We start from the raw sequence: 26,686 nt of genomic DNA, 5'->3' as shown, positions 1-26,686 counted from the left end.
CTTACGTTGTCGCACAGGTGTTGACAGGGGATTCTTATTCAGTAAAACCTCTCCTTGGGTCATATACCCTTCCCCATGGGTTCACCTTCCCGCTGCACAAAGCGATCGAAAACTTCTCAAACTCAAACTGCAAACATATTTCACAGCCCATAGCCGGCATCGCGAATAAATGAACTCTTTTTAACAGTCGTTTAAAGTTCATTTTGGTTTAACCGAGTTCATTTGTTTTTTCATTCCTGTTAAAATAAACGACCGTCAAAACAGTTAACGACTGCTCGATATCGCATATAGGCAATCACGGGGAAAAGCATCGAGCAGTATAATTAAACGACTGTTAATTTGTATCGCATACGCTCTTGACAGTCGTTTGTTTAACGGCGGCATAGGACCAGTCGTTAAAATTAACAAATGAACTCAATGCGTTCGCGATGCCAAATTCTAGCAATTTTTAACGACTCTGGTTAATTTTTAACGACTGTTAATTTTAAACCAATTCTTTCGCGATGCCAGCTCATAGCTGTGAAATATTTCGCATTCAAAATTGTTGCAAATTAATAAATGAAATATTTTGAATGTTTCAGCGCTGAAATTTTCGGATTGATATCCCGCTGCGCAAAGCGATCGAAAATTTCTCACACTCAAACTGCAAACATATTTCACAGCCCATAGGCCTGATTATTAAACACAAACGGTAATGACACAAGACAAGTGCGTCAAGACAAACGGAAAATAGATATGCATTTTGAAACCGTTCTTGTGATACATAAGTTTCGTTAAATTTTTTCTTTCATTAAAGCTGTGTCAAAGCCTTTTTCGATGTGTCAAAATGTTCAAAATCAAAATAAAAAAACGTAAACAAGTTTATTTGAGACACGATCGTTTATCAAGCTAACAATCCTTGTTTAAAACTTCTAAATGATTTTCTCCCACTTCGTAAGTGACGATAGTAGCAGTGAAGAAGAAACAACGGTAGATCTGGTAAAACAGCTTCGAAATGTTTTCGACCCATTACAGCTTTCTAACCAAGCGTGAGTTAAGCATGCGGATCATTTGTGCAAACCGTGTTATACATGTTTCATTTCGTGGTTGTTAATTTCAGGTTTAAGAAAAAAATTCTTGTGCCCAAGGAAATTTTCTTTGACATTCTGGCTATATTTTGTAGTGAAAACAACAGTAACAACTCTGTTGTTGTGTTGTGTCGGTCAAACAATCTGAGATTGGCTTAGTTAAAATTTGATAATTTCTGAAATAAAATACTTATATTTTGTCGTGAAAGCAACAGTAACAACTCTGTTGTTGTGTTGTGTCGGTCAAACAATCTGGGATTGGCGCCTTTCCGTGACAAAAAGCTGACGGAAAGCAGTTGGACAATTTTGAATTTCCGTTTGTGTTTCATAATACAGGCGGTCCCCGAGATACACGGTTAATGGGGACCGAAAACGGCCACAAAATACCGCGTATCTTGAATTTCCGCGTAAGTCGAATCTCGTGATTTCCAGCTAAAATATCACAAATTTTCGTGTAATTTTGCAAGTAGGGGGCGGTTTTAGTCACTTTATGAATTATTTGATATGATTCTGACTGAATATAACTGTTTTAAACCTTTTGAAATAGTTTTTAACATTCGATCAAAACGGAAATTATTTGACAATTTGCAATTGATGGGTCAAATCAGTACAATTTGCTCAAAGAATTGTCAAATTTAGAAAACCGCGTATCTCCGAATCCGCGTATAAGAGGTACCGTGTATCTCGGGGACCGCCTGTACATATCTTGGCAGTGTGCTTGTGAGTTTGTGTTTCGTCAAATTTTATTTTTCCAACACACAACACAAACGGATGTCATAATACAAATCTTCCGATTTTGACAACTTGTCTTTACAATTTGTGTTGAATAATCGGGCCTCATGCCTGTGAAATATTTCGCATTCAAAATTGTTGCAAATTTATAAATGAAACATTTCAAAATTTTCAACGCCCGAATTTTTGGATTGAAATATTTCTTCGATCAGAATACAACCGTTTTTCTGCTCGCTTTTTCGATCGCTTTTGGCGGAAAGCTCTGAATCCTCGATTCAAAAACTGTTCCATTTCCCTAATCTCGGATGATGGATTTCGTTTTGTCTTAAGAAGCTTTTTGGCAGATACCGCTATACCGACGCCTGTTTTTTTTTTAACAGACGCAGAACCATATTTATCGATTGGTGTGTTTCATTATTCGAAAGTGCCCTATCCCATCCTTCTGTAGACATATTATTAACACTTTAAGTGCCGCGTCATAAGAAATCGCATGAGGTTTTGCTCACCGCTCAGCTTTGTATCTGACGCTCAGTAAATCTCTTGAGAACGAATGAGGTAGGAAAGAGAGAACGTGAACGACATGTGCTACTCCGCTTATGGCAATGAAAGAAAAGAGCCCTACTAGCAATGAGAATGTAAAAGTGTGCGTCTTTCAGGCGAGGGGCATGTAGAAGCAGAGGGAGACGGTTGGAAATACGCGGAATTGCTCAGAGGCGAGAGCGTGTTTTGCTTTCTACACAGTTTTCGCACTCACACAATCACACATGTGTGAATGAGTGCGTTCACTTTCAGCCAGCGCGCTCAGTTTGGTTTTCTCGCAGCGGCTTGCTGGTGTCGGGGTCTCACTCGCACTAGTGCAGCGAGTGTTCCTCGTGCATTCCCTTTCTTGCTACCACACAACATCGTCAGTACAGTTCAAGCCTTCGCGGTGTGAGGCCGCGCGCGTTTTAGCCTAAGTCCCGGGCGCTCGATGTAATTTGAAGTGAAGTGTTGAAGTGTTATTTATTTCAATTCACATTATTACGGCCTCGGTCGTATTTTCAAGTGTTGAAGTGTTGTGCGCATTGAAATAAAGCAGCGTTAATCTTTCATAATTCAACATGAATATGTAAATTATGCTGCTTTATTTCAATGCTTTTTTTTCAGTATTCAACATACACAACATACAGGCAGTAAGACGAGTGCTGGAAGTGACGATTTTTTTATTATTTATAATAAAAAACATGTGTGATTTTGTGGCAAGATTGTGGTTAGCGATGTGTGGAACTGTGCCTTAAGTTTCAATAAAGTGTTAAAATATCAAACGAGTTTGATGTGTTTAAGTTTTATTTCGATGCGTGCGATTTTATTACGCTGCAAATCAAAGTGAACGAAAGCGCACAGCGAACAACGCGCAACGAAAGAACCGAAGGGGTGGGGGTGTCCAGCGCTACGCGCAAAGTGCGGCAACAACGCAGCGCAAACCGAAAAGAACGCATAGGTGGGGGTGTTCAGCGCAGCGAGCAATTGCGGCAACAGCGCAGCACAAACAGATAGAAACGCGAGGGGGAGAGAGGGAGAACAGCTGATCCACGCATCCAGCGCAGCGCGAGAGGAAAAAAACGGAAGGAAGGGGGTATCAGCTGATCAGCTGTTTTGTATCGCGAGAGCGCGCCGTGTAATTTGAACACAAGCAAGAGAGCGCTGCGCGCGCTTACTCTCAATTCGGAAAAAATCACTGCCGCTCGACTATGGCGGACAATACAAATCGATCACTTACTGTATCGACTTGTGCTTGCCTTCTGCTGTAGTGGTGGGAACTCGGAATCGGACCTACCCGATTCCGATTCCGCCTCCGGAATCGATTCCGATTCCGACTCCGTCTCCGGAATCGGAATCGGCTCCGAAATTGGCTCCGGAATCGGCTCCGGAATTGGAATCGGCTTCAGAATTGGCTCCGGAATCGGTTCCGGATTCAGAATCGGCTCCGGAATCGGAATCGGCTCCGGAATCGAAATCGGCTCTGGAATCGGAATCGGCTCCGGAATCGGAGTCAGCTCCGGAATTGACTCCGGAATCGGCTCCGGAATTGGCTCCGGAATCGGCTCCGGAATCGGCTCCGGATTTGGCTCCGGAATCGGCTCCGGACTTGGCTCCGAAATCGGCTCCGGAATCGGAATCGGAATCGGCTCCGGAATCGGCTCTGGAATCGGCTCCGGAAACGGCTCCGGAAACGGCTCCGGAATCGGCTCCGAAATTGATTCCGGAACAGATTTCTGAGTCTGCTCCGAAATTGAATCGGTTCCGGAATCGGAGTCGGTTCCAGAATAGAAATCGGTTCCGGAATCGGAGTCGGTTCCGGAATCGGATTCAGAATTGGCTCCGAAATCTACTCTTAAATCGGCTCCGGCATCAACTCCGGAAGCAAAATCGTCTTCGGAAGCGGAATCGGCTGCGGAATGGGAATAGGCTCCGGAATCTCCATGAGAATGGATCGTTTTAAAGTATATTTGGATCTTTTGTGGTTTATTAAAAAGAGGACGAATAATCAATCAATTCGGGCAAAAACCGTGGGATCATTTTGACAGTTAGATGAAAAAGCATTCATCGTTTAATTGCAGCATGCTTTGTTTAGTTGATGTGCAATATTCTAGATGTATTTTCGTTCTTTTTTACAACGTTAGTAAAATTAAATTGATCTCCATAGCAATCAGAGCTCCAAGGAATTAGAGTACAGGTGCGTTATGCTACAATCTCCCATATGTCGATTTTTGATGTATTGATGTAAATTTGATAATGAAATTCGTATTGTAAATTCATTTCTTTATTAAATAAATTTTACCCAAATAAATCTACTTTTTCTGTTTTTTAATTACTATCTTCTTAATCTAACGTATTAAAACTATACAAACAGCTTGGGTTTGTTTTGTTATGTGTTACATTTATAGTCGTTTCGACATTCTTTCTTCAATTAAACCTTATCGATTCGAAATACCTCATTCTGGTCTTTAATTATGTTTAATAAACATCATTTCTTTTAATTTTTGTGATCTTATGCGGCTGTGCTTTTCCGTTAAAATTTGGCCCGCTTTGAAAAAATACGTTCACATGGAACTGAAGAGGCTGGAATTGATAAATATTGTTTCACAAACTTATGCAAGATATGATATACTTCACCACGAGTGTGCCACCAATGTAGAGGATCGCCTTTGATTTTAATTTTTTTATCCGATAAATATCTATCAAGTTCAGAAACGGCAGATATTCTTGTATTAAAATTGTTAACGGGTGTTTGCTCTTGGAATTTGAACACTTCCCAAACATCATCATTTTCAAATGTTTTTTGTTGTGAACCTTCATCTGAGTCATTTGCTTCCGATTGCAAAGGAATTAATTTGCTAACTAAATTATCGTAGCAAGATTCATATCGAGCAACGTCTCCTAAAAAAACTTCTTTTTTGGATCGTGGATCTAGGATTATAGCGCTATTGATATTTTCTGAATCAAACATACATTCAAACTTTTCTTTAATACCTCGTACTATTTCTTTGCATAGTTTAAAAACTTCCTTACACATGCTTTCATTTTCCATTTTTTCTGAATTTTTTTTAACAACGATCTTATAAGAAAACCCATTGTTGAAAGTGTGACTATTTTTTCACCTATAATTTCAATAGTGACTGCATTAACAAGTTCGAGAACACTTGTCGCTTGTTCGATTACGGTCCAATCACGTTCTTCTAATTTTTATTTAATGTTAATTGACGCCACACAGGAAACTAACGGAATTCTGTTATTTTTTATCTTTTCAACATTTCGGAAGTTGAATTCCAGCGAATTGGACAATCTTGTTTTAATTTCTGTTGGGCATAGTTTAATTTGGTTTGCATTTCAAACAATTTATAAGTTGCTTTAGCACTCCTTTTAAAAAAACATCACAACACGCTTCGCTTCTTCAACTGTGTTTGTAATAGACGCTTTTATTGCGTTTTTTACCACCAAATTTAACGTATGAGCACTGCATGGCAAATGTGGTAAGTTCAAACTATCGGCAGTAGCTACCATGTTGGCTGCGTTGTCAGTCACCAAAATGAATATTTTTTTTCTATATCAAATCTTTGGATAATCGATCGGATCCAAATTTGGTGCTGTGTGACTTTCCGATACCTCTCCGCATTCTAATAAATATGAACAAGACAAGCTATCTTTAGTAATATAGTGTGCTGTCAATGCTGTCAAAATAACTTGTGTTACTTATGCTTGTCCAGGCATCAGCCGTTAACGCAATTGTTTCGGCATCTATTAGTGTTGGAACCTTACAAATGTTCCAACATCTGTCAGACCAGGCGATGTTTTGATCCGGTTCAAAACATATAAAAAAGGAGAAAAACCGCGGAATCGGCGGAAACCCTTAACGACAAAAGCGAACGAGTGTACAACCGATTATAAGAGAGAGAATAAAAAACACTAATTTTTTGGCACTGCGTTGAAGTAGCCTAAAGAATTTAATTCTCTCACTTTTTTACACGGGAAACAAACGTTTTCCAACGTTCCAAAAAATTACTTGTTTAACAGTTTACAAGCTAATTCGTCGCGAGTCGTATAACCGAATCGATAAAGTACCGCGTAAGTGAGTTACACCCGCGTCCGCGTAGTGAAAATAATAAAACTTAGTGGGAAGTTTACGATGGTTGAGAACCGAACAATGGATCAAGCACGGAATTTGCATTACGATGTACAAGAGGCTTATTCCACTCCTGTGACGAGTCATGCGACAGGGCACAACGGCGTTCAAACTTCAAGAGCGTCGCCAAGCTCGGTTCCGGAACGCGATGCTGTGAAAAATATTCCGCTGGAAGCAGGCACAAGCCGGTGCGCTACGGGCGGTAACGCAATACCGCAAAGGCAGGAGCGGGACGAGACAGCGTTGGATGCAAGATCCAGGACATCGACCGTCAGTATCGGTGAGTCAGTGAAGGGCAACGGCGTTTCGAGCCAAAGTGTGGTCAAGGAGGTGCGTGAAAAGCCGCGAATGTCGTTCGAAGAACGACGGCAACGAGCTGCCGACATTAGGCACGAGCTTCAAGAGCTGCTAGAAATGCATGAGCTCGAAAAGGCGGAAGAATGTTGCCGGGAAACTGACCGTTTGGGGGCACCAAGATCAGCACCGCTAGTACACGAGTATGGTAGGGTACGCGAACCTGATTTCGACGAATGGGTTCGCGGAATGGAAAATTCGTTGCAAATCAGTGATAGGAGAGAAATCGGACCGGCTCGGGTTCAAAACCCTCCGATACAGGTTCACGACCCAAACAATGATGGCGTGCGGATGACGTACGGCAATGGCGACTACGCTGCACAGACGGCGTCATATGGCAGGCGTGGCGAACACGCAATGTATAGAGAACCAGCAATGTACGAAGAATCCGGTGCTTACAACGAAGGCGCGGTATTGACCGAACGTTCGATGCTAGGAAAACGCACATTGCACGATGAACGCGTGATGTATAATGAACGCACAGGGTTTGATGAGCTGGGAATGTACGACCGAAGGGGAAGCGCACACTATGCCACAGGACGCTCTTCGTATGCGCCACACACCACTGCACACACTTACACACAACGAACACCAGCGAACACATTTCTTAACCAAAGCCAAGTAACAGCTCGAAACGGTTTCCCACGGGATCTGCCGAGTTTCTACGGATCCGTAGATGAGTGGCCACGATTCATATCGACATATAATCGAACCACTATTTCCTGCAACTACACTGATGGCGAAAACCTTGAGAGGCTGCAGCACTGCCTCAAAGGTACTGCGTTGGATATAGTCGGTCACTTGTTACTGTTTCCGGAAGGTGTGAAAGCGGCTATTAACACTTTGAAAGCTCGTTTCGGAAGGCCGGATTTGATTGTGGATCGGACGGTGGAGAAAATAAAAATGATGGCAGCACCCAAAATGGAACGACTAGATACCGTTGTTGAGTTCGGTTTTGCGGTGAAAAGGTTGATAGCGACGATGCAGGCTTCTGGATTGGTGGATTACATCCACGACGTTATGCTGCTGAAGGAGCTGGTAAAAAAGTTACCACCTGTACTGTGTATGGAATGGGCACGACTCCGAAAGCGATTGCGATCAGTGAACTTGTACCAGTTCGGAATGTGGATCGGCGAGCTTGCGGATGATCTGTGCGCGGTTATCGACATGCCCGAAGCCAGCACGGAGCAAGCTGAGAGGAGCGCACCACCCGTGCGTCATAATGTGCAACGGCACGCGCCACATCGACCCACGGCAATGCAGCCTCACCGTACCGTTCCATATGTACGTACTACTCCTGCTTACTGTAACGCCGTGGTACTCCAGGATGAGTCCAGCAGCGGTGTACCTTCATCGAGTAGCCACCCGGAGTCATCGTCGTGTATCCTCTGTGGGGGGACGTGCGTGTCGTTGCGCGCCTGTGAGAAGTTTCTCAGGACTACGGTAGCTGCCAGGAGGGCGTTCATTAACGAACGCAAACTGTGTCGCAAATGTCTCGAATACCACAACGGAAGATGCAACATCACAACTCCTTGTGGCGTAGATGGGTGCAGTATCTTGCATAATTCACTGCTGCACCAGGAAGGCACCCATGGTAACTCCGGTATGTCTAATGAAGCAAATAATAATTATTTTAATACACATTCAGGAGTGAACGAGAGCGTGCTGTTGAAGTACGTACCAGTGACGCTGTACGGGCCACGAGGAAAGGTGGAAACATTCGCTTTCATCGACGATGGCTCAACGTCAACGTTTATGGCCCATGGGTTGATGGACGAACTTGGTCTTGAAGGCACGCCCCACCCTATCCAGCTTCATTGGACCGGTGACGTTACGAGAGAGGAAAGGGACTCGGTACAGCTCTCGGTTAAAATATCGGGTAGACAGGGTTCGGCCACGCCGTATCTGCTAACCGATGTTCATACCGTGAAGGAATTGGCTCTCCCGAGACAATCGGTCAACACTTCCCAGCTTGCGGCAAAATATCAGCACCTACGGGGACTTCAGCTGCCGTCGTATGCGGATGCAGCACCACGCATCCTCATAGGGATAGACAATTGCATCCTTGGGCGTTCGTTGAAATGCGTTGAAGGGAAATGGGGGCAGCCGATCGTCTCAAAAACTCGCCTAGGATGGGTAGCGTATGGGCCATGTCCGATAGCGACCAATACACCAGGAGTTTCCTTGCAAGCTTTCCAAACACGGGTACGCGAGAGTTCCGTCGATCTCGTGGCTGTTGAGTTGAATGCACGATCTTCGCCGCGAATCATTGACGTCAAAAGTGCAGAGCGTAGAAAGGTCGAAATTAGGGAGCCAATTCGAGTGACAGCGGTACCGTGTATAGAAATGCGTTTCATAGAAAACACGGTATTTGGTACTTCGCCGCGTTGTACATATCTGAGGAAAGGTAGGATTGTTGTCTTAGACGGTTCACTAGGATGTAGTAGAAAACACTATACTCACTTGCCAATAGAGACGGCCAAAGAAGACGGTAAACAGGATAAACACCGGAGCGCCGATAACAATGCGGATTTGATGAATGTGGTGTGGTTGATTGAAGATAGTTAAACGCATCGAAATCTTACTCGAATAGGCAGAATAGATTCGGAAAGGTCGAAGCGAATTACGAAACCACCAGCTGAAAAGAATTGGCGAGATAATTAACTGAACCGCGTATGAACTTACCTTTAGAAGCGTCTGCCGGGTAGAACCGCGTGTATGCACATTTCATTGTAGCGCGGAAGTAAACAAAGCAACGGAACAAGAGACTGACAGATATGCGGGATTGCGACAGCGATAGCTTCACACTCGGGGGGACAATGTTGGAACCTTACAAATGTTCCAACATCTGTCAGAACAGGCGATGTTTTGATCCGGTTCAAAACATATAAAAAGGGAGAAAAACCGCGGAATCGGCCCTTAACGACAAAAGCGAACGAGTGTACAAACGATTATAAGAGAGAGAATAAAAAACACTAATTTTTTGGCACTGCGTTGAAGTAGCCTAAAGAATTTAATTCTCTCACTTTTTTACACGGGAAACAAACGTTTTCCAACAATTAGATTTTTTTTACATTGTTAAATGCCTCAGCATAAAGTCTAGGTAAAGCAGCGTTCGAAATAGTCTTTCTACACGGCATCTGATAATTAGGGTTCTGAGCTTCAACAAAAACAAAAATTCACGCAAAGCTGAGAAAATCGTTATTGTAGGATTGTTGTAGGAATTGTAGGATTTTATTTAGCTCGACAGAATGGACAATAACGTTAATTCTTGCAACCGTTAAATGAAATATATTTTGTACAAAATAAAAAGCCGTTTTGTAAAATAAAAAATAATGCGTGGATTTAAGGAAGTATGAAAGCGTTTTGATGTACTTTAAATTTGTGTGTAGTAAATGTTGATTTTATATTTTACCACACGGTTGCGCTTCAATTGCGCCGATTCAAGCCAAACAATGACTTTGCCAGCTTTGCGACAAACTGGCAGCACTGCCAGCCTGGTAGCCTGGCAGTTGCAATCTGGTACGTAAAAGGCCATAGTGAACTTTTGCTATATCATCTGTGGTCAAATTTGGCGAGGAACACATTGCATTCCCAAATTTGACATCAATATAGTTTTAATTTTAAAACCTAAAATGTTTGCTCAGGACAGTTAGTAAAAAAATCAGTTTGTCAAGATTTCTCTAAAGAAAAAACAACCAATTTAAAACCCTCAACCGATGGTGCATTTCATTAAACAGTTTTTGACCACACACAAGTGTGTAGAAAGTTCACTGTAAATTTTCATCTTGACAGAACCTGTGTCGTCTCACTGGTGCATTGTTTCGTATTACCAGAATTGGCAAGACATCGTGGTGTGAATAGCAGCTAGCAGTTTGTGAAAAGAAAGGACTACATTTTATAAAAATATAAAACATATAATGAAGAACATAAAACATATAAAACATATTTTAAAACATACATATAAAACCAATGAAGTGATCCGTGGTCAAGCAAAGCTACAAAGAAAAGCATTTTATTTCCTCATCGATTGTTAGGAAGTTTTCATTGCCTCGTGTTTGCATGTTTGTTCGTGTTTAGGGTAAATGTACCAATAGTGGTGCAATTTGTAGTGGTACCGATGTGTTTTAATGGATTTAAAGTGTCAGGAACGACAATTTCTGAATATTTTAACACATAGCAATTGGAATATGTTTTATCTTCGCAATCACAACCATTTTTACCATGAAACACATCAAATTTACGAATAATTACATATTTTTGTGATTGCTTCGTTGTACCTATAATGGTGGTATGGTTCCTATAGTCGTCGTATTGTGTTCCTATAGTGGTGGTAAACAAAGATGCATAAAAAACGGTGTATAATATCAATGAAACTTAGTTTCGAAGCTGTTTTCGTATGAATAGCAAGGATCACTGCCATAATATTGGTTTCTTGCGTAATTTGATCGTAAAAAAATGTATAAATTTGATCGATGAAACTATTGACTAAAGTACTGCATCACACCTGTCGTCAACCTACACCCGGAATAGTGTGCTTGATTTGAAGTCAATTTTTCATTCAGCCATAAAAGCAAATTTTGGCCTGTTTTTGGTTAATTACCAACATAAAACTCATTTCTATTGCTTATTTTAGTGAAAACAGTATGACATGTCAAAAATTTCCTCGAAATAATCTAAAACGATCTGTTTTTATTGATTTTATAACTAAAACCACTATAGGAACATGCCTGTTTTGTGTACCTATAATGGCACTATGGTAAAAAACACTTAAAAATGCATAAATATGGTAACAAGGCAAATAATTTTAGTAAATCAAAAACATTACATAACAGTTATGTTGAAAAATTAATAATTGCGTGGTTATGTGGTCGTTTAGAACGTTAACAGAAAAATGAGTTTCGTTATGAAATCCTAAGGATTTTGGAAAAATTTTGACCCATTTCACAAAATAATGGATTTTTCGGTCACTAAGTAACGGAATGGCCTCATTTAAATTTTAAACCCTTTGTAAAAGGCTAAAGAACATTTCACACTAACGTAAATAACTTAATTACTTTTACACCTGTTTCCATCTACGTTCGAATCTCGTGCCGTTGCCATCGAATCGCAAACCGCCTGCTTCGAATCGCATGCCACTACGATCGAATGCGTGCAACCATGGTTGAATCGCGTTCCACTACAGTCGAATCGCGTTCCACTATGGTCGAATCATATGCCACTACGATCGAATCTTGTGCCGCTACCATTGGATTGCTGAAAGCAAGAGCATAGTAAACTGTTTGGTTACGTTTGAAAGCTGTTTCCTTTTTTGTCGGGTGCTAAAATTCTAATAAAAGGTAATTATTCTCTGATTGTAAGTATAGTCCTTGTTTTCTACTAATATTCGTGCTTTTTACATGCAGCATTACAAAATGGAACGTGGGGTCATTAAAAAAATAACATCTAACGAAGACCGCGAACGCATTGTTCGAGCCTGCGACCAAGGCAAGAATATGAAAGAAATTGCCGAAATGCTGCACTTGAGGCATTCTACGGTACACGGCATCGTAAAGAAGTACAGAGAAACCGGTGTAATTGAGGCGACAAAACGAACGACACCGAATACGAAAAAGCTTTCACAGCGTGAGATTGCTAGTATCCGAGAATGGATTGACGAGGATTGCTCACAATCATTGAAGGAGCTGGTGGCAAAGTTAAGGGAACATCACCAAGTCGTAGTATCTACTACTACTGTAGCTCGAGCCATTAAAGGATTCCATTACTCTTTCAAAAGAGTTCATAAAGTTGCTGAGCGAGCGGTACTGCCAGGATTGAAAGAAGATCGGAAAATGTATGCCGAGAGGTTCCTGCAGCTACCGAACGAATACGCCGATGATGCCATAATTTTCATCGATGAAGTTGGGTTCCAGGTGAACATGCGTGTTGGTTATGGACGATCGCCTGTTGGTGAACGAGCAGTGAAGGTTGTTCCTGCCCTTCGTTCACGCAATATTTCTATTGTATGCGCTATGACGAGGAAGGGTATCGTACACTACCAACATCGCAACTCAGCTATCAACAAAGTATTTTTTATTGAGTTCCTCAGCGATCTCAAAACTAAAATAGCAGATTTGGGCATCGGTAGATGCATTTTAATAATGAACAACGTTCCATTCCATCGCAGCATTGATGTACGGAATGCTATAGAAGAAGGAGGCCATACCATAATGCTACTTCCACCGTACAGCCCTTTTTTCAACCCAATTGAAAATCTGTTCAGTAAGTGGAAGTCGTTAGTCAAACGATCACAGCCGTCAAACGAAGACCATCTAATGACTTCTATTTCGAATGGATCGTCTCTAATAACACGCCATGATTGTGAAGGCTTCGTTCGTCATATGTGGTCGAATATTCGTCGCTGTGCAAACGGAGAAGAAGATTTTGAATAGTTTATAGTTTAGTTATAGTTTGTTGTTGTGCCATAGAATGGAGTTTAGTATGCTCATTACATACATACATATTTATGCATTAAATTTGGGCACGTAACATTAATTATCAGCGTTGTTTCATTATTTAAATTGCTTTTCACATTGATAAGCATTACATACAATACATTAAATTTGTTCAAAAAGCACGAATATTAGTAGAAAACAAGGACTATACTTACAATCAGAGAATAATTACCTTTTATTAGAATTTTAGCACCCGACAAAAAAGGAAACAGCTTTCAAACGTAAACAAACATTTTACTATGCTCTTGCTTTCAGAAATCCAATGGTAGCGGCACACGACTCGATCGTAGTGGCATATGATTCGACCATAGTGGAACGCGATTCAACCGTATTGGCACGCGATTCAACTATGGTTGCACGCATTCAATCGTAGTGGCATGCGATTCGAAGCAGGCGTTTTGCGATTCGATGCAAACGGCACGAGATTCGAACGTAGATGGAAACAGGTGTAATATGTGTAAAGTTGTTGTGAACCCCTCAAAATGTGTTTAAAGTAAAAAATAAAACGAGTAAAATGCCGAATGTTTGCGAAAAAGTTAACGCTTCTTGTACAGTGAACCACTGATGATGTACGTTGGTCCAACAGGTCACTCGGTTCATGATACTCTCCTCAACCCCTTGACAGCGCAAAGGATATGCAACATCCTTTTGAGGCAGCCACCGAACATGTTGAACACCTTTTTGCTAAATACTCACCTGCATTCTGCACACAAGTGCCTTCTTTATGAGCCCTGAGTTCTCTATTCTCAAAACATACAGACACCAGGAAACCCGGATCGCCGTACAGCAAGCTCGTTTTTCATACTCAAGCTCGTTGTTCACACAATCCTTGCGCCATGTTCAAACGCACCGTTCATCCAATCCAAGACCATCTCATAGAGCACACTGTCTAGCCGACACTGTATCTAATGTTCAAAAAATCCATTGCAGAATGCTAGTATTAAGAAAATCAATCTATATATGGTTCAAGAATTCAACATTTAATCAACATTCACTTGCATACAAATAGCTCAACAAAATTATAATTCATTTCAATTCGTTACATAATATCATCTATCACATATGAAAATAACATCACCTGCAAAATGCCCTAATCCACAATTGCCTCCCCCGCGCTGCACTTCCTAATATATTTTAACATATTCTTATAATATCCTTTGCAATCCTCTATTGTTACAAGAGTTGCGCCTTCTCTGATAGCCTCCATCAGTTGATCTTCATTTGTAGGACGCGCTCTGCAGACAGTGTTTTTCCATTTGGAGAACATGTTCTCGATGGGCTTAAGGAACGGTGAATATGGTGGTATATATTTTATCTGAATGTTGTTAGCTTCAGCAAACTCATGCACTTGACGGGACTTATGAAATGCAACACTGTCCATAAAAATTATTGGATTGTCGATTTCCTTCTCGTCTATTTTGATTTTAAGCTCTTCTAAAAATTGCAAAAACGCTTCAGTGTTGAAAGTTCCATTTCGGGAAGAATGTGCTAAAATGCCATTGCGCGACTTTGCACAACATATGCGAATGTTGCGTGACCGTATTGATGCCACTGTTTGGGTTGCCGGGTTACCTATTTTTTAACGGCTTCTATTCACTCGCAACGACACGTTGAAGCCTACTTCATCCAGAAAAATGAAAGTATCTGGGTACAGCTCCATTTGCAACTCTGTAAATCTATTTGCATATTCCTGGCGCACCTCTAAATTAGACTCTGCATTACGACGTTCGGGTATGATTTGAACTCGCTTTAGAGAATAGTTGAACTCTTTGATGTACGCGTGGAGTGTGGATGGCGCTACATGAATATTGAACTCCCGTAGACACTTTTCGGATATTTTTTCAACGAAATAGAGCAATCGTCATCAATCCAACCTTGCAATGCGGCAATCTGATCATTATTAAGCTTTTTGGGTTTAGTCCCTCCACGTCGCTGAGTGTTGCTTACCACCTTTGATTTGAGCTAGATTTGTTAGTCTACAAATCCGTTTGGAATCACCGAAACGCACCAGTAACCTAAAATAGAAGCACGAAGATAGTATGTAAATGCGATGGTATGTGTGTAGAAACAGCGTGAGGCCTGAATTTAATCAGCGAATCCTGCGCATACCATTGATTGATTCGATAAAATTACCTGTGAAATGTTATGCACACTAATGGGAACCAAAGTTACAGATGCACATAATGTACAAAACGTGGGACAATTAGCAAAATATTTGCTTAAAATTGGTTTACAATCCAATCGCTCTTGCGTGAGTATGTAATCGTTTGTTTACATACATCAATCTTTGACATGGACGTTTGACATTGCCACCCAGTGAAAAAAATACGTACATATAGACGGGCTTCGGTTCTTCATTCTACAACACATCCGAACAATTCTATAGCACTGTCAGACAAGTCTATGACAATATCCGAACAATGCTATATCTCGCTGAAAGAGTCTATTATATGCCTGAACGGATCTACAACTCGCTGAACATGTCTATATAATCCTCGAAAACCCTGTAATATCTACAAAGTTTGATGTATAAAGTTTTTGTTTCGATTCGGGCGCACCAAGTCCGTGTGACGGAAAGCGTACAGCGCGCTACGAAAGAAACGAGCGGGAGGGGGTGTCAGTCCAGCGCAGCGCAATTCGCTGGAATCAAGTGGGAGGGGGTACCAGTTCAGCGCTGCGCAAGCCGAAAGAAACGGGAAGGAAGGGGTACACTGGTGGACATTAAAATAGGAAAAAAAAATTTGTGTGTTTTTTTTGCATACACTAGGTGTGTCATCGCCAACAGTTCGAGGCGTACTGAATTTGCAATAGCCGAATTTTGCCTTTTATACTCTCATTTTTGGTGCGCTATTTATCTGAGTTTTGAGTGCCGGCAGCGTTTTGCGGCAGTATAAAAGGAGAGCCAAACCGTGTTGTGCTTCATTCTTCCATCAGTGGTCAAGGTGAAAGGTTGCTGTTTAAAAAATCCACAAAATCATCATGGGTCGCGGAAAGCACTGCACACCAGAGGAGCGAAAACACATTCAGGGGCTGTATCGTAAGAACGTGCCAATCAAGACAATCTGCAAGGCGTTCGGCCGTTCGCGGACGTTTGTGGACAACGCCATTCGTAGCGAGGCTACGGGTAAATCGACAGGTCGTCCGTGAAAAACAACGGCCGACGTTGACGCGCGGATTGTTGAGATGATCAGGGCGGATCCTTTCAAAACTTGCACTCGTATCAAGCAGGAGCTTGGTTTGCAAGTTTCGGCGAAAACGGTGTCTCGCCGTTTACACGCCGCTGGGTTCTGTGCCCGGAGACCGAGGAAGGTTCGTAAGCTGCAGCCGCACCACGTAGAAGCGCGCATTCGGTTTGCCGAAGAACATTTAGCTGCATCCATCTTTTGGTGGAGCAAAATCATTTTTTCGGATGAGTCCAGAATCAATCTGGATGGTTCGGACGGCATTAAATACGTCTGGCGCTTTCCTAATCAGGCGTATCATCCGAAAAACACGATATAAACCCTTAGTCACGGAGGCGGCCACGTAATGGTGTGGGGTTGCTTCTCCTGGCACGGCACGGGTCCTTTGTTCCGTATCAACGGGACACTGAACTCGGAAGGGTATAGAAAAATACTTAGTCGTAAGATGTTGCCATACGCCCGACAACAATTCGGAGACAAAGAGCATTACATCTTTCAGCATGATAACGACTCTAAGCACACATCGCGAACAGTTAAATGTTATTTGGCAAACCAGGATGTGCAAGTTCTACCGTGGCCTGCGTTGAGTCCTGACCTCAACCCGATTGAAAATCTGTGGTCAACTCTCAAGCGTCAGCTTAAGAACCAGCCTGCACGTTCAGCCGATGATCTATGGACACGCTGCAAGGTTATGTGGGAACGCATAGACAGAAGCGAATGCCGTAATCTCATCGGCGATATGGCCAAACGCTGTCAGGAAGTGATAGCGAATAACGGTCACCAGATTGACCGTTAGAATGTGTTTTCGCACAGTGGAACACCGCAACACCTCCTCCCAACAACCACTTAAACAGTCCTTTTCAGGGCTACCAAATATTTCTGACAAGAACTATGTCTTTCGGTCACAGAAAAAAGTTCCTATTTTTATGTCCACCAGTGTATGATGAAACAGCGCGAGCGAGCGTTCTTTACAGCGAGAGCGCCTCGTGTATTTTCAAGGAAAACAAGAGAGCGCATTCTCTCCGTGGTAGCGCTCCATCCGCAATTTTTTATTCTCAGCCCAAAACAACGGACTTTGGATCCGAGCTTGGGCCGGACCCCCACCGCGTGTTTCTACCTACCCCTCGCCTGAAAATTTCGTTCTGTTTGTCTGTCGGGGCGTTCTTTGTCGTAAAAGCGCCTCGCGTATTTTTAAGGCAAGCAAGAGGTCGCATCCACTCTGCGGTAGTGCTCCATCCGCCATTTTTAATTTTCAGCCGAAAACAACGGACTTTGGATCCAAACTTGGGCCGGATCTCCACAGCGTGTTTCTACCTACCCCTCGCCTGAAAATTTCGTTCTCTTTGTGTGACAGGTCGTCAGTACAGCTCAATGATCCGCAGCGAGCAGCCGCGCGTGTGTCAGCCTAAGTCCTAGGCGCTTGGTGCTATTATTTAGTGAAGTGTTCAAGTGTTCAAATGTTGAGCGCATTGAAATGAAGCTGCGCAAATGATTCGAAATGTACGGTCTGTTCCCGAGTTACGCGGATTCTGAGGCCGCGGGGCCACGGGGCTTTCTCAAGCTAAGAAAACGTTCTCAAGCACTCATTTAAGTTTCTCAAGCACTCAAAACTTGTTTCAGACTCAAGCCCGTGGCCGTCGTCAGTTTTTCTCACTCTGAGAAACTGATATAGACACTCAAGCTTTATTTAGAGCTTTAAATAGAAAAACAGTTTTTAATCGCATATTTTTTTAACGTTTTCAATTATAAACATTGAATACATTTTCCAAAGTGATTTCCGATAAACAAATAGCGCAATTCTCCATATTTCAGTTAGCCAATCGTTGCATCGTCAACTTTCTCAAAGATTCTCAAAGATTCTCAAAACCGATTTTGTACCGATTTGACAAACGCTGAGAACGAGGTTTTCTCAAAAGCACTCATGAGTGCTTGAGAAAATGAGCGTTGAGAATCCCCATGGCCCCGCGGCCTGAGATGCGCGGTTTTTTAAATTTGGTAGATCAAAGTCGAATCAATATAATTTACTTCAGGAACTGTCAAATGCAGTATTTTTTTATTTTTTTTTTATAAAAATGTGTTCGTTGTGAACGCGACTCTTTTTAAATTTTATAAATTTCATTTAATTAAATTTCTCTTTGCAAGCGATTGCCACGACAAGCACATTTTCAAAAATAAATAAAAATAAAAAATAAATTTCACTAGCACTGTTAAAAAAGAAGTTGAAGATTACATAAAAGTATTGGATAATAACGGAACAAACAAAAAGTATTTTAAAATATTTTCATATCATGTGTTGACGAATTAGTATAAAACCCGCGTTACACTTTTTTGGGCTACGCACCGACTGATGGCGTTTTCTGTCCGTCGCCTTGCGTGTTGACACTAACCGTTCCACGTATGTAATGCGTCCCACCATTTGTAATCTTGTTATCTTGTAATTGTTCTGTTTGCGTATCGCTACAGCAGCATGACGGTGATTAGTACACACATATTGTAAAATAAATTGTATTTCGAGATTAACACAGCAACCATTCAAAGTTTGATTTCTTTTGAATTTCTACATTCTGGCATTATCCAGTGTACAAATCGCCTAAGATCCTTAATGGGTAGCCGAAGGTTAACACTTGTACACGTTCTTCGGTGTCCTGCGGTTCTGCGCGTTCCGCCTTCGGTTTCCTCCTACCCTTTCATCAAGGTTACTCAGTGGTTTCAACCGATAGCCGCTTGGTACCCTTCCTTCCCCTCCCCAAACCAAAAATCGCGGAGTAGGCCGCTTGTTACTTGTAATATCCCCCTACAGGTGGTCATTCGAACTGGATACAGAAACACGGGTACGGAAACCCGGATACTGAAAGTTAGTCGCGTGTGATTCGTCGAAACCGAAGTTAAGTGTGAGATTAGTGCAAGTGTGTGAATTCCCCCAGCTAAGATTGTTGTAGCTTCTCCTCGGTGCTACAGTGCGTCATTCAGCCGTGTGATTCGTCGAAACCGAAGTTAAGTGTGAGATCAGTGCAAGTGTGTGAATTCCCCCAGCTAAGATTGTTGTAGCTTCTCCTCGGTGCTACAGTGCGTCATTCAGCTGGTGGTCGGAGCAAAACCAGGTACGTTGTGGCTCCACATTGGTAAGTAAAATTCACTTACCTGGAAGTGAAACAAAACTCGTCGTGCCCTTTCTTCGCTAAACCCAAATGCCGACAACACTTGTCGACGATTCTTCGATGGAGTCCCAGGGATTCAAGGGATTTTCCGAAGAAGAAATCCAAGAGAAGGTCACTATTTTAAAGGTGTTACGACTGAAACACCAATCACTTTTCTAAAGTGAGCTAAAGGCTGCCAAGCTTACATCAGCCATCAATCGAGTGAATTTACGGGAATTGAGTAAATTGAAAAATTCTCAATATGGGGTGTTTAATCAGATCTTGGAACAACTCCCCCCTGACGCGTAAAATTATTTTAAGCACGATGAAAGCTTCAGAAAGCTTGCTACTGCCATAGAAGTAGCCCTTGAATTGTTTACCATTGAATCGCTACGAAGCACTCAATATCGCCTGCACTTCCGTCACTTCCGACCTGTCGATTCCGATGCCCACATTCGATGGTTCATACAAGTGTTGGCCGTTCCGGTCCGAACCTAGTAAAAAAGTTCCGTTCTTTATGTAGGCCGTTCCGTTCCGATCCTTTATACAAAATCGTTCCGTTCCGTTCATTCCGTTCTTTCCGTTCATTCCGTTCCATTCCGTTCATTCCGTTCATTCCATTCCGTTCCGTTCATTCCGTTCTTTCCGTTCATTCCGTTCTTTCCGTTCATTCCGTTCTTTCCGTTCATTTCGTTCTTTCCGTGCATTCCGTGCCGTTCAATTCGTTCTTTCCGTTCCGTTCCTGTCTTTGCCGCTTCAATATTGTTAGCAAGGTGCTATCGTTCGTGCGTTCCGTTCTTTGCAAAAAAACGGCTTTGTCCGGCTGTTGCTTGCTGCTTGCAAGATATCTGTTCACTCTTTCTCGCACACAGTATGTGTTGCCTGTGCACTCTCCAAAGCTCACAGGAATATTCATCGCACTTCGTCGCGTGTCGTTTATAAAAATTGTGTTAAGCGAAACCAAAAATGGTGTTGCATTTGGTATTATGGCGCAATTTGTAACATCTATTATACTTTTTGTTATAATTAAGGTTGTCTTAACTAGACAAATAACTATTAAAAAATTAAAATCTGCACTCATATGGCAGAACGGGTTGGAAAATATGTATTATAATATGCGAGTATGAACAACGAAAAATAAAATGTATTTATTTTTTATGCCATGCTATCCATTTGATCTTGGCACTCGGCATGATTCCAATATTTGACCATTCGATTCGAAGCATTCTGTTCCATTCGACAACCGTTTGAGTGCCGTGATCGTATAAATGATTTGTGTGAAAAAAAACTAGTTGTTTTAAATAGTAAGTGAAATTCAAATAATTAGTCAATTTCGTGGTTCAATCGCTAACTCGTACCACTCAATAACATCGGCATGGGTAAAAGCCTGGAATGGATCGTGCCCCCATACGCTGGGTTGATTATCATGCTATGGGCATTTAATAAGTTACTGATAGCCAAGTCTATTAGTGGTACAGGAAGGCTTTGACCGAAAATGGTCGTCGCATCTAAAAAGTTTTAAAAATGCTAGATAATAAATGCATGCCACCCCCCCCCCCCCCACCCCACCCCGGAAAACAGTTTGGCTTCTAAGCTCTGGATCGGTTCTTTTGCACCCCAGGTTCACGTTCCATTCTTTTGGAAAAATTAACTAGTTTCGTTCCGTTCCTTTTTTAACGAAATTCCCAACACTAGTTCATACAAACTGTTGTGACGATCGCTTTTGCGAAGTTTTATATAGCGAGACTTGTTTATTTTTTCTACACTTTAAAAACGTCTTGACTTTTCCTTTGCGAATGAATCGTTAAGTGTTTTGAGCGCGCTTAAATTGGTTTGACCCTTTTTGACCCTAGCCCCGATTTGTCCCTTTTTTGGTGAGCTGGTTGGTTTCTTCTATCCGAGTTCCTTCTCTTTTCCACGATCTATTCTCCACGATATCTCTATTCGCCATCTAGTGGACTCTGATGGCACCTATCAATATTCGAAATCATAGATGTTTGAATTATTCGAACATCAACAATCCGCTGTCAGTTCAGGCCGTCCCAACAATAACATCCGTTCCAACACCAACTGTGGACAAAATTTAAGGCCATGTTTATGCACCTGATGAATCGGTCATGTGACTCAGATGCAGTGAAGCTGCATCATTTTAATAAGGCATTAGAGGGAAAGGCGGCAGGCGTTTTAAGTGCAAGTGTGATTGCTTCTAATAAGTTTGCCTCGACGTGGAAACTGCTAAAGAGCGTTTTGAAAACCCACATGTTATGATAGAACACCACATTAGCGGATTTGTAAAACTAAAGCCATTGATTCGCAAATCGGCTATAGGGCTGCGTGAGTTGGTTGCAACATGCTCAACGCATGTAGATGCTCTCATCTATATGAAACACCCAATTGACAACACAAGTAATAAAATAATTACGCACATTCTGATTTCTTACCTCGATTCGGAAACAAGAAAACTTTGCAAGCGAACACTCGAGCATAAAGAGTTTCTCGAACTATTTGCCATCCTAACCATGTAACCTTCAAACCTTTAATATTTACCAGCAGTTATTCGTTGTGCAGCAAAAGTGGAAGAGAGAGTTTATTCGCGACATACACTGTTATTTATAAACTACTCGATCGAGCCGAACACTCGAAATTGAACGAAGAATGTTCGTGTTTCGTTAAGCACGATATGAAGTGACAGGGCTGTGCCTGAACATCCTCCCCCCCTTGACGCAAGTCAACAAACAAAACAAAAACAATCAAAATAAACAGAAATTAGGTGCATGTGCTCTCGTCGGCCTCTCCCACAGGTAAGATACAAATTTTTGTTATCGGACGAGTTACGATACCTTTTGATGTTTTCAGTGTTACTACCCGTGTCAGCTTGTCGTCTCCGGTGTGTACATGTACGATACGTGCGAGTGGCCAACGGGTTGGGGGGAGGAAATCATCCTTCAGGATGACCAGTCTGCCAGGTAAGATGCTGTCGTTCCTCTTCGCCATGGTGTTATCACGTTGCATCTCTTGCAGGTATTCCGTCGTCCAGTGCTTCCAGAAGCGCTGCACCATTACTTGCCACTTCTGCAAGTCGCTGAGGGTGCAGGAACGAAGATGGGTGTAGTCCGGCTCGGGAACAGCATGCATCGATGTGCCCACGAGGAAATGCGCTGGGGTAAGTGCCGATAGCTCGTTAGGGTCGTCTGACATAGGTAGGAGAGGACGCGAGTTCATCGCCGCCTCAATCTGATGTAGGACAGTTGTGTAGCCTTCGTAGGATAGTCGCGTGCTGCCTAACTACCGAAAAAGGTGTCGCTTGGCGGTCTTCACAGCTGCTTCCCACAATCCGCCGAAATGTGGTGCCTTGGGAGGGGTGAAGTGCCAATTGATGCCGCGGTTAGTGCAATCTGTCACAATTAGATGTAGCTGCTGTTCATCGCGAAACATTTCGAACAGCTCGTGAAGCTCCCTCGCCGCGCCTTCGAAGTTTTTCCCGTTGTCCGAATGTATGTGTGCCGGTAAACCGCGTCGTGCTGTGAATCTGTGTAATGCAGCTAAAAAACCAGCAGTAGTTAGATCACTTACCAGCTCCAAGTGTACGGCCTTAGTGGAAAAACACACAAACACGCAGAGGTAGCATTTTCCCGGGGCGGCTCGTTTATGGGCTGGCTTCAAGTATAATGGACCGGCGTAATCCACTCCGGTAACACTAAAAGGCCGGCTGGGAGTGATGCGCTGCGCTGGAAGCTGTCCAAGTTGTTGCTGTTCAAGTGTCGGTCGCTGTCGAATGCACCGAAAACAATTCTGCACAATGTGGTTAACAAGATGCCTTCCATCTAACGGCCAAAACTCTTCGCGAATTCGAGATAAGAGCAGCCTTCCTCCTCCATGACGAAGCTCCTCGTGTTGATACTTTGCGATCAATTGCGCGAACGGATGTTTCTTGGGAAGCAAAACAGGATGCTTCGCTTGGTAGGGAAGTTGAGATAGTCGTAAACGTCCACCTACACGGATGATCCCTTGTTCGTCAAGGAATGGACTTAGTGCACGTAAAGGTGATTGCCTCATGACTTCGTTTCCCTTTTTGAGCTGCCCGAGTTCAGCTGAAAATGCATCCTGCTGTGCTAGGCGGCTTAACACAGTGTTTGCTGTTTCCATGTACTCGGGTGTGACGATTAAAGGTGCGGGGTTCTGTGCTGCTGTTCGCTGAGTGCGTGCCTTTTCCTTAGCGTTACGTGTGAAGCGAATGCAGTATGATACGATACGCAGCAATCGCTGGTAGCTAGAACACAACGCAAACCAAGGGTGATTAGTGGTTGTGTTTACAACGGCAGCACTCACCTGGCGAATCTCTAGATTCGTTTCGTTGGCTGGTTCCGGGTTAGAGTTGGGCCAGATGGAAGCGGGCAAAGATAGCCAATCCGGACCGAAGCTCCACAGTTTGCTTTTCAGGAAATCAGCGGCTGACATGCCTCGTGAAACCAGGTCAGCAGGATTAGACGCGCCGGGTACATGTCTCCACTGCCGCGGGTGTGAGTAATGCTGCACTTCAGATACCCGGTTAGCCACAAACGTTGCCCATGTGTTGGGTGTGGCGCTGATCCAGGTTAAGGTGATGGTGGAATCCGACCAAAAGAAAGATTCTGCAACGTTGATCCCCATCGCCTTCTTTACTCGGTGATGCAGGTGTGCTCCTAATACAGCAGCGCATAGTTCAAGGCGGGGTAGTGTGACGCGCTTGAGCGGTGCCACACGCGATTTGGAAGAAAGTAACGTTATGCGAATCTGCCCACCTTCGCCTTCACAACGCGCATAAATGCAGGCTCTATATGCTGCCTCCGATGCATCATAGAAGGTATGCAGCTGAATACGCGCACCAGGTAGAAGCGCATAACGACTAACCTTGAATTTAGAGATGAGTTGCCAATCCTCTTGTATTGTTTTCCATTTCTTACAGATAGTATCTGGAACATACTCGTCCCAACCAGCTTTCTGCAACCATAATTCCTACATCATCATCTTGGCCCGAATGACAATCGGGGAGATCAGGCCCAGCGGATCGAACATGCGAGCTACGTTGGATAGAATGGATCGCTTTGTCGGAATGGACACATCACTGGATATTGCGGATTCGAAGGAAAAAACGTCATGCTCTGGCTCCCATGAAACACCAAGAGCCTTTACCGTCTTCTGTGGTAAGAATTGCCGCGCTGACTGTGTGCCGATTTGATCCGCATTTAAACCGGCGAGCACCTCGAACTGATTGGATGTCCACTTTCGCAGCTCGAAGCCGCCTTTGGCGAGCAATTGAGAAAGCTCGATTCGCAACTGGCGAGCATTTCCGATGGAATCAGCACCACCGATGAAATCGTCAACGTAGAAGTTAGTTTTCAAAGCAGCTGCAGCATTGGGACAAGAGGCGCCCTCATCGTTTGCAAGCTGCAGCAATGTTGTGGTTGCCAAGAATGATGAGGGGGCTAAGCCATAAGTAACCGTATTCAGCTCAAAATATTCGATTGGCGAGTGAGGCGAAAATCGAAAGCAAATGCGTACAAATTTCCGGTCGTTAGGATGGAGCAATACTTGTCGATACATTTTCGCAATATCTCCAACAACGGCTACCTTATATGTGCGGAAGCGCAAAATTATGTCGAGCAGATCGTCCTGCACGACAGGGCCGACGCATAACGCCTCGTTTAGCGAAAAGCCGGTGGACGTCTTAGCTGAACCATCAAATACCACGCGAACCTTTGTTGTGGAGCTAGCGGCTTTGAACACGGGATGGTGAGGCAGATAATACGCGCGTTCGTCGTCGGAGGGATTTTTTATGCGTGACATGTGCCCAAGCTCCAGATACTCACGCATGAAATCATGGTACGCCGCTTTTACGTTTGGATCTCGTTCTAACCTCCTTTCTAACAAACTAAACCGCCTTAATGCTGCTGCCTTCGAAAGGCCAAGCTTAACATCGAAGTCTGCTTGTTTAGGTAAGCATACCATATAACGACCAGCTTCATCTCGCTGTGTTGTATCCTTGTAAAATTGCTCACATTTGCGATCCTCAGGAGAATAGCCATCGTTAACCTGTAGTTCTTCTACTTTCCAGAAACGCTCTATTGATTCTTCTAGTGAAACCATACACACCACGCATGAAGTGTGAAAAGTATTGGATGTTGCTGGCTGAGAGGTAGATGCTGATCCACTAACGACCCAGCCAAATACGCTCTCCATCAGGACTGGTAGATTCGATGACATTTTATATTGCGCCCCGCTTACAAAGAACGTGTGATAGTGCCGGGCACCGAGAATAATGTCGATCGGTGCCGACTTCTCGAAATGGGGGTCGGCGAATATGATATGTGGCGGTAATTTCCAACCGCTGGTGGGCACATCATGTGCGGGCAGGTCAGCAATAAGCTTCTCGACTATCAAAAACTCAACATTAATTGCATAAGGGCTCGCTCTGGATGATACCGTGGTGCGCATCGATTTCCGCACCGGGGTGGACGATTGACCAGCACCAATCAGCGTGATATCGACCGTGCCCGATTTGATACCTAGCCGGTTAGCAAAACGGCTACTCATCAAATCTGGCTGGGAGGCACTATCTAAAAGTGTGCGTGCAGGATGCATTATGCCATGTGCATCAACAATGTTTACTAGTGCAGTTTGAAGCAGAACTTGTTCCGTAGTTTGCCTCAATGCTGCTGCATAAGTGCGTTGCGTGTTTGCCGTGTGATCGTCTGTGTTGTGTGTGTTGCGTACGGAAGCATTTTGCGCAGCTGACGTGTTTGCAGTGGAAAATGTGCCGTAATTTTGTGAAGAGTGTAAAAGCGAGTGGTGAGTTGAATTGCAGTGTCTGCACTTGTATTGCGATGAGCAATCACGCACACGGTGATTGTCGCGCAAGCAATTCAAGCACAATTTCAGTGTCATTGTGTTTCGGTACCGTTCCTCCGGTGACATTTGCATGAAACGGGGGCATTTCGTTAAATTGTGATCGGAGTGGCATAAAGGGCATGTGCGTGTGTCGTGTGATGTTGACGGAAAGCTTGCTAAGCGCATAGGC

The 26,686-nt window shown here is 43.2% G+C and overlaps 1 protein-coding gene across 1 annotated transcript; it reads right to left on the bottom strand.

Moving 5' to 3' along the window:
* Positions 1-24,624: 24,624 nt before the first annotated feature.
* On the bottom strand, positions 24,625-26,250 carry LOC120956173 (uncharacterized). Its single transcript, XM_049611066.1, has one exon. It carries the CDS (start codon positions 26,248-26,250, stop codon positions 24,625-24,627), a length of 1,626 nt encoding a protein of 541 aa, XP_049467023.1.
* Positions 26,251-26,686: the final 436 nt, after the last annotated feature.

The sequence above is a fragment of the Anopheles coluzzii genome, chromosome 2 (assembly GCF_943734685.1).
Source record: "Anopheles coluzzii chromosome 2, AcolN3, whole genome shotgun sequence".
NCBI classification, from domain to species: domain Eukaryota; kingdom Metazoa; phylum Arthropoda; class Insecta; order Diptera; family Culicidae; genus Anopheles; species Anopheles coluzzii.
The sequence above is the reverse complement of the archived record's forward strand: the minus strand, read 5'-3'. Positions and strand labels throughout refer to the sequence as shown.

Bases quoted from the DNA above. Each gene is read 5' to 3' on its own strand.
- LOC120956173 (XM_049611066.1), bottom strand. From the start codon at position 26,250: ATGCATCCTGCACGCACACTTTTAGATAGTGCCTCCCAGCCAGATTTG.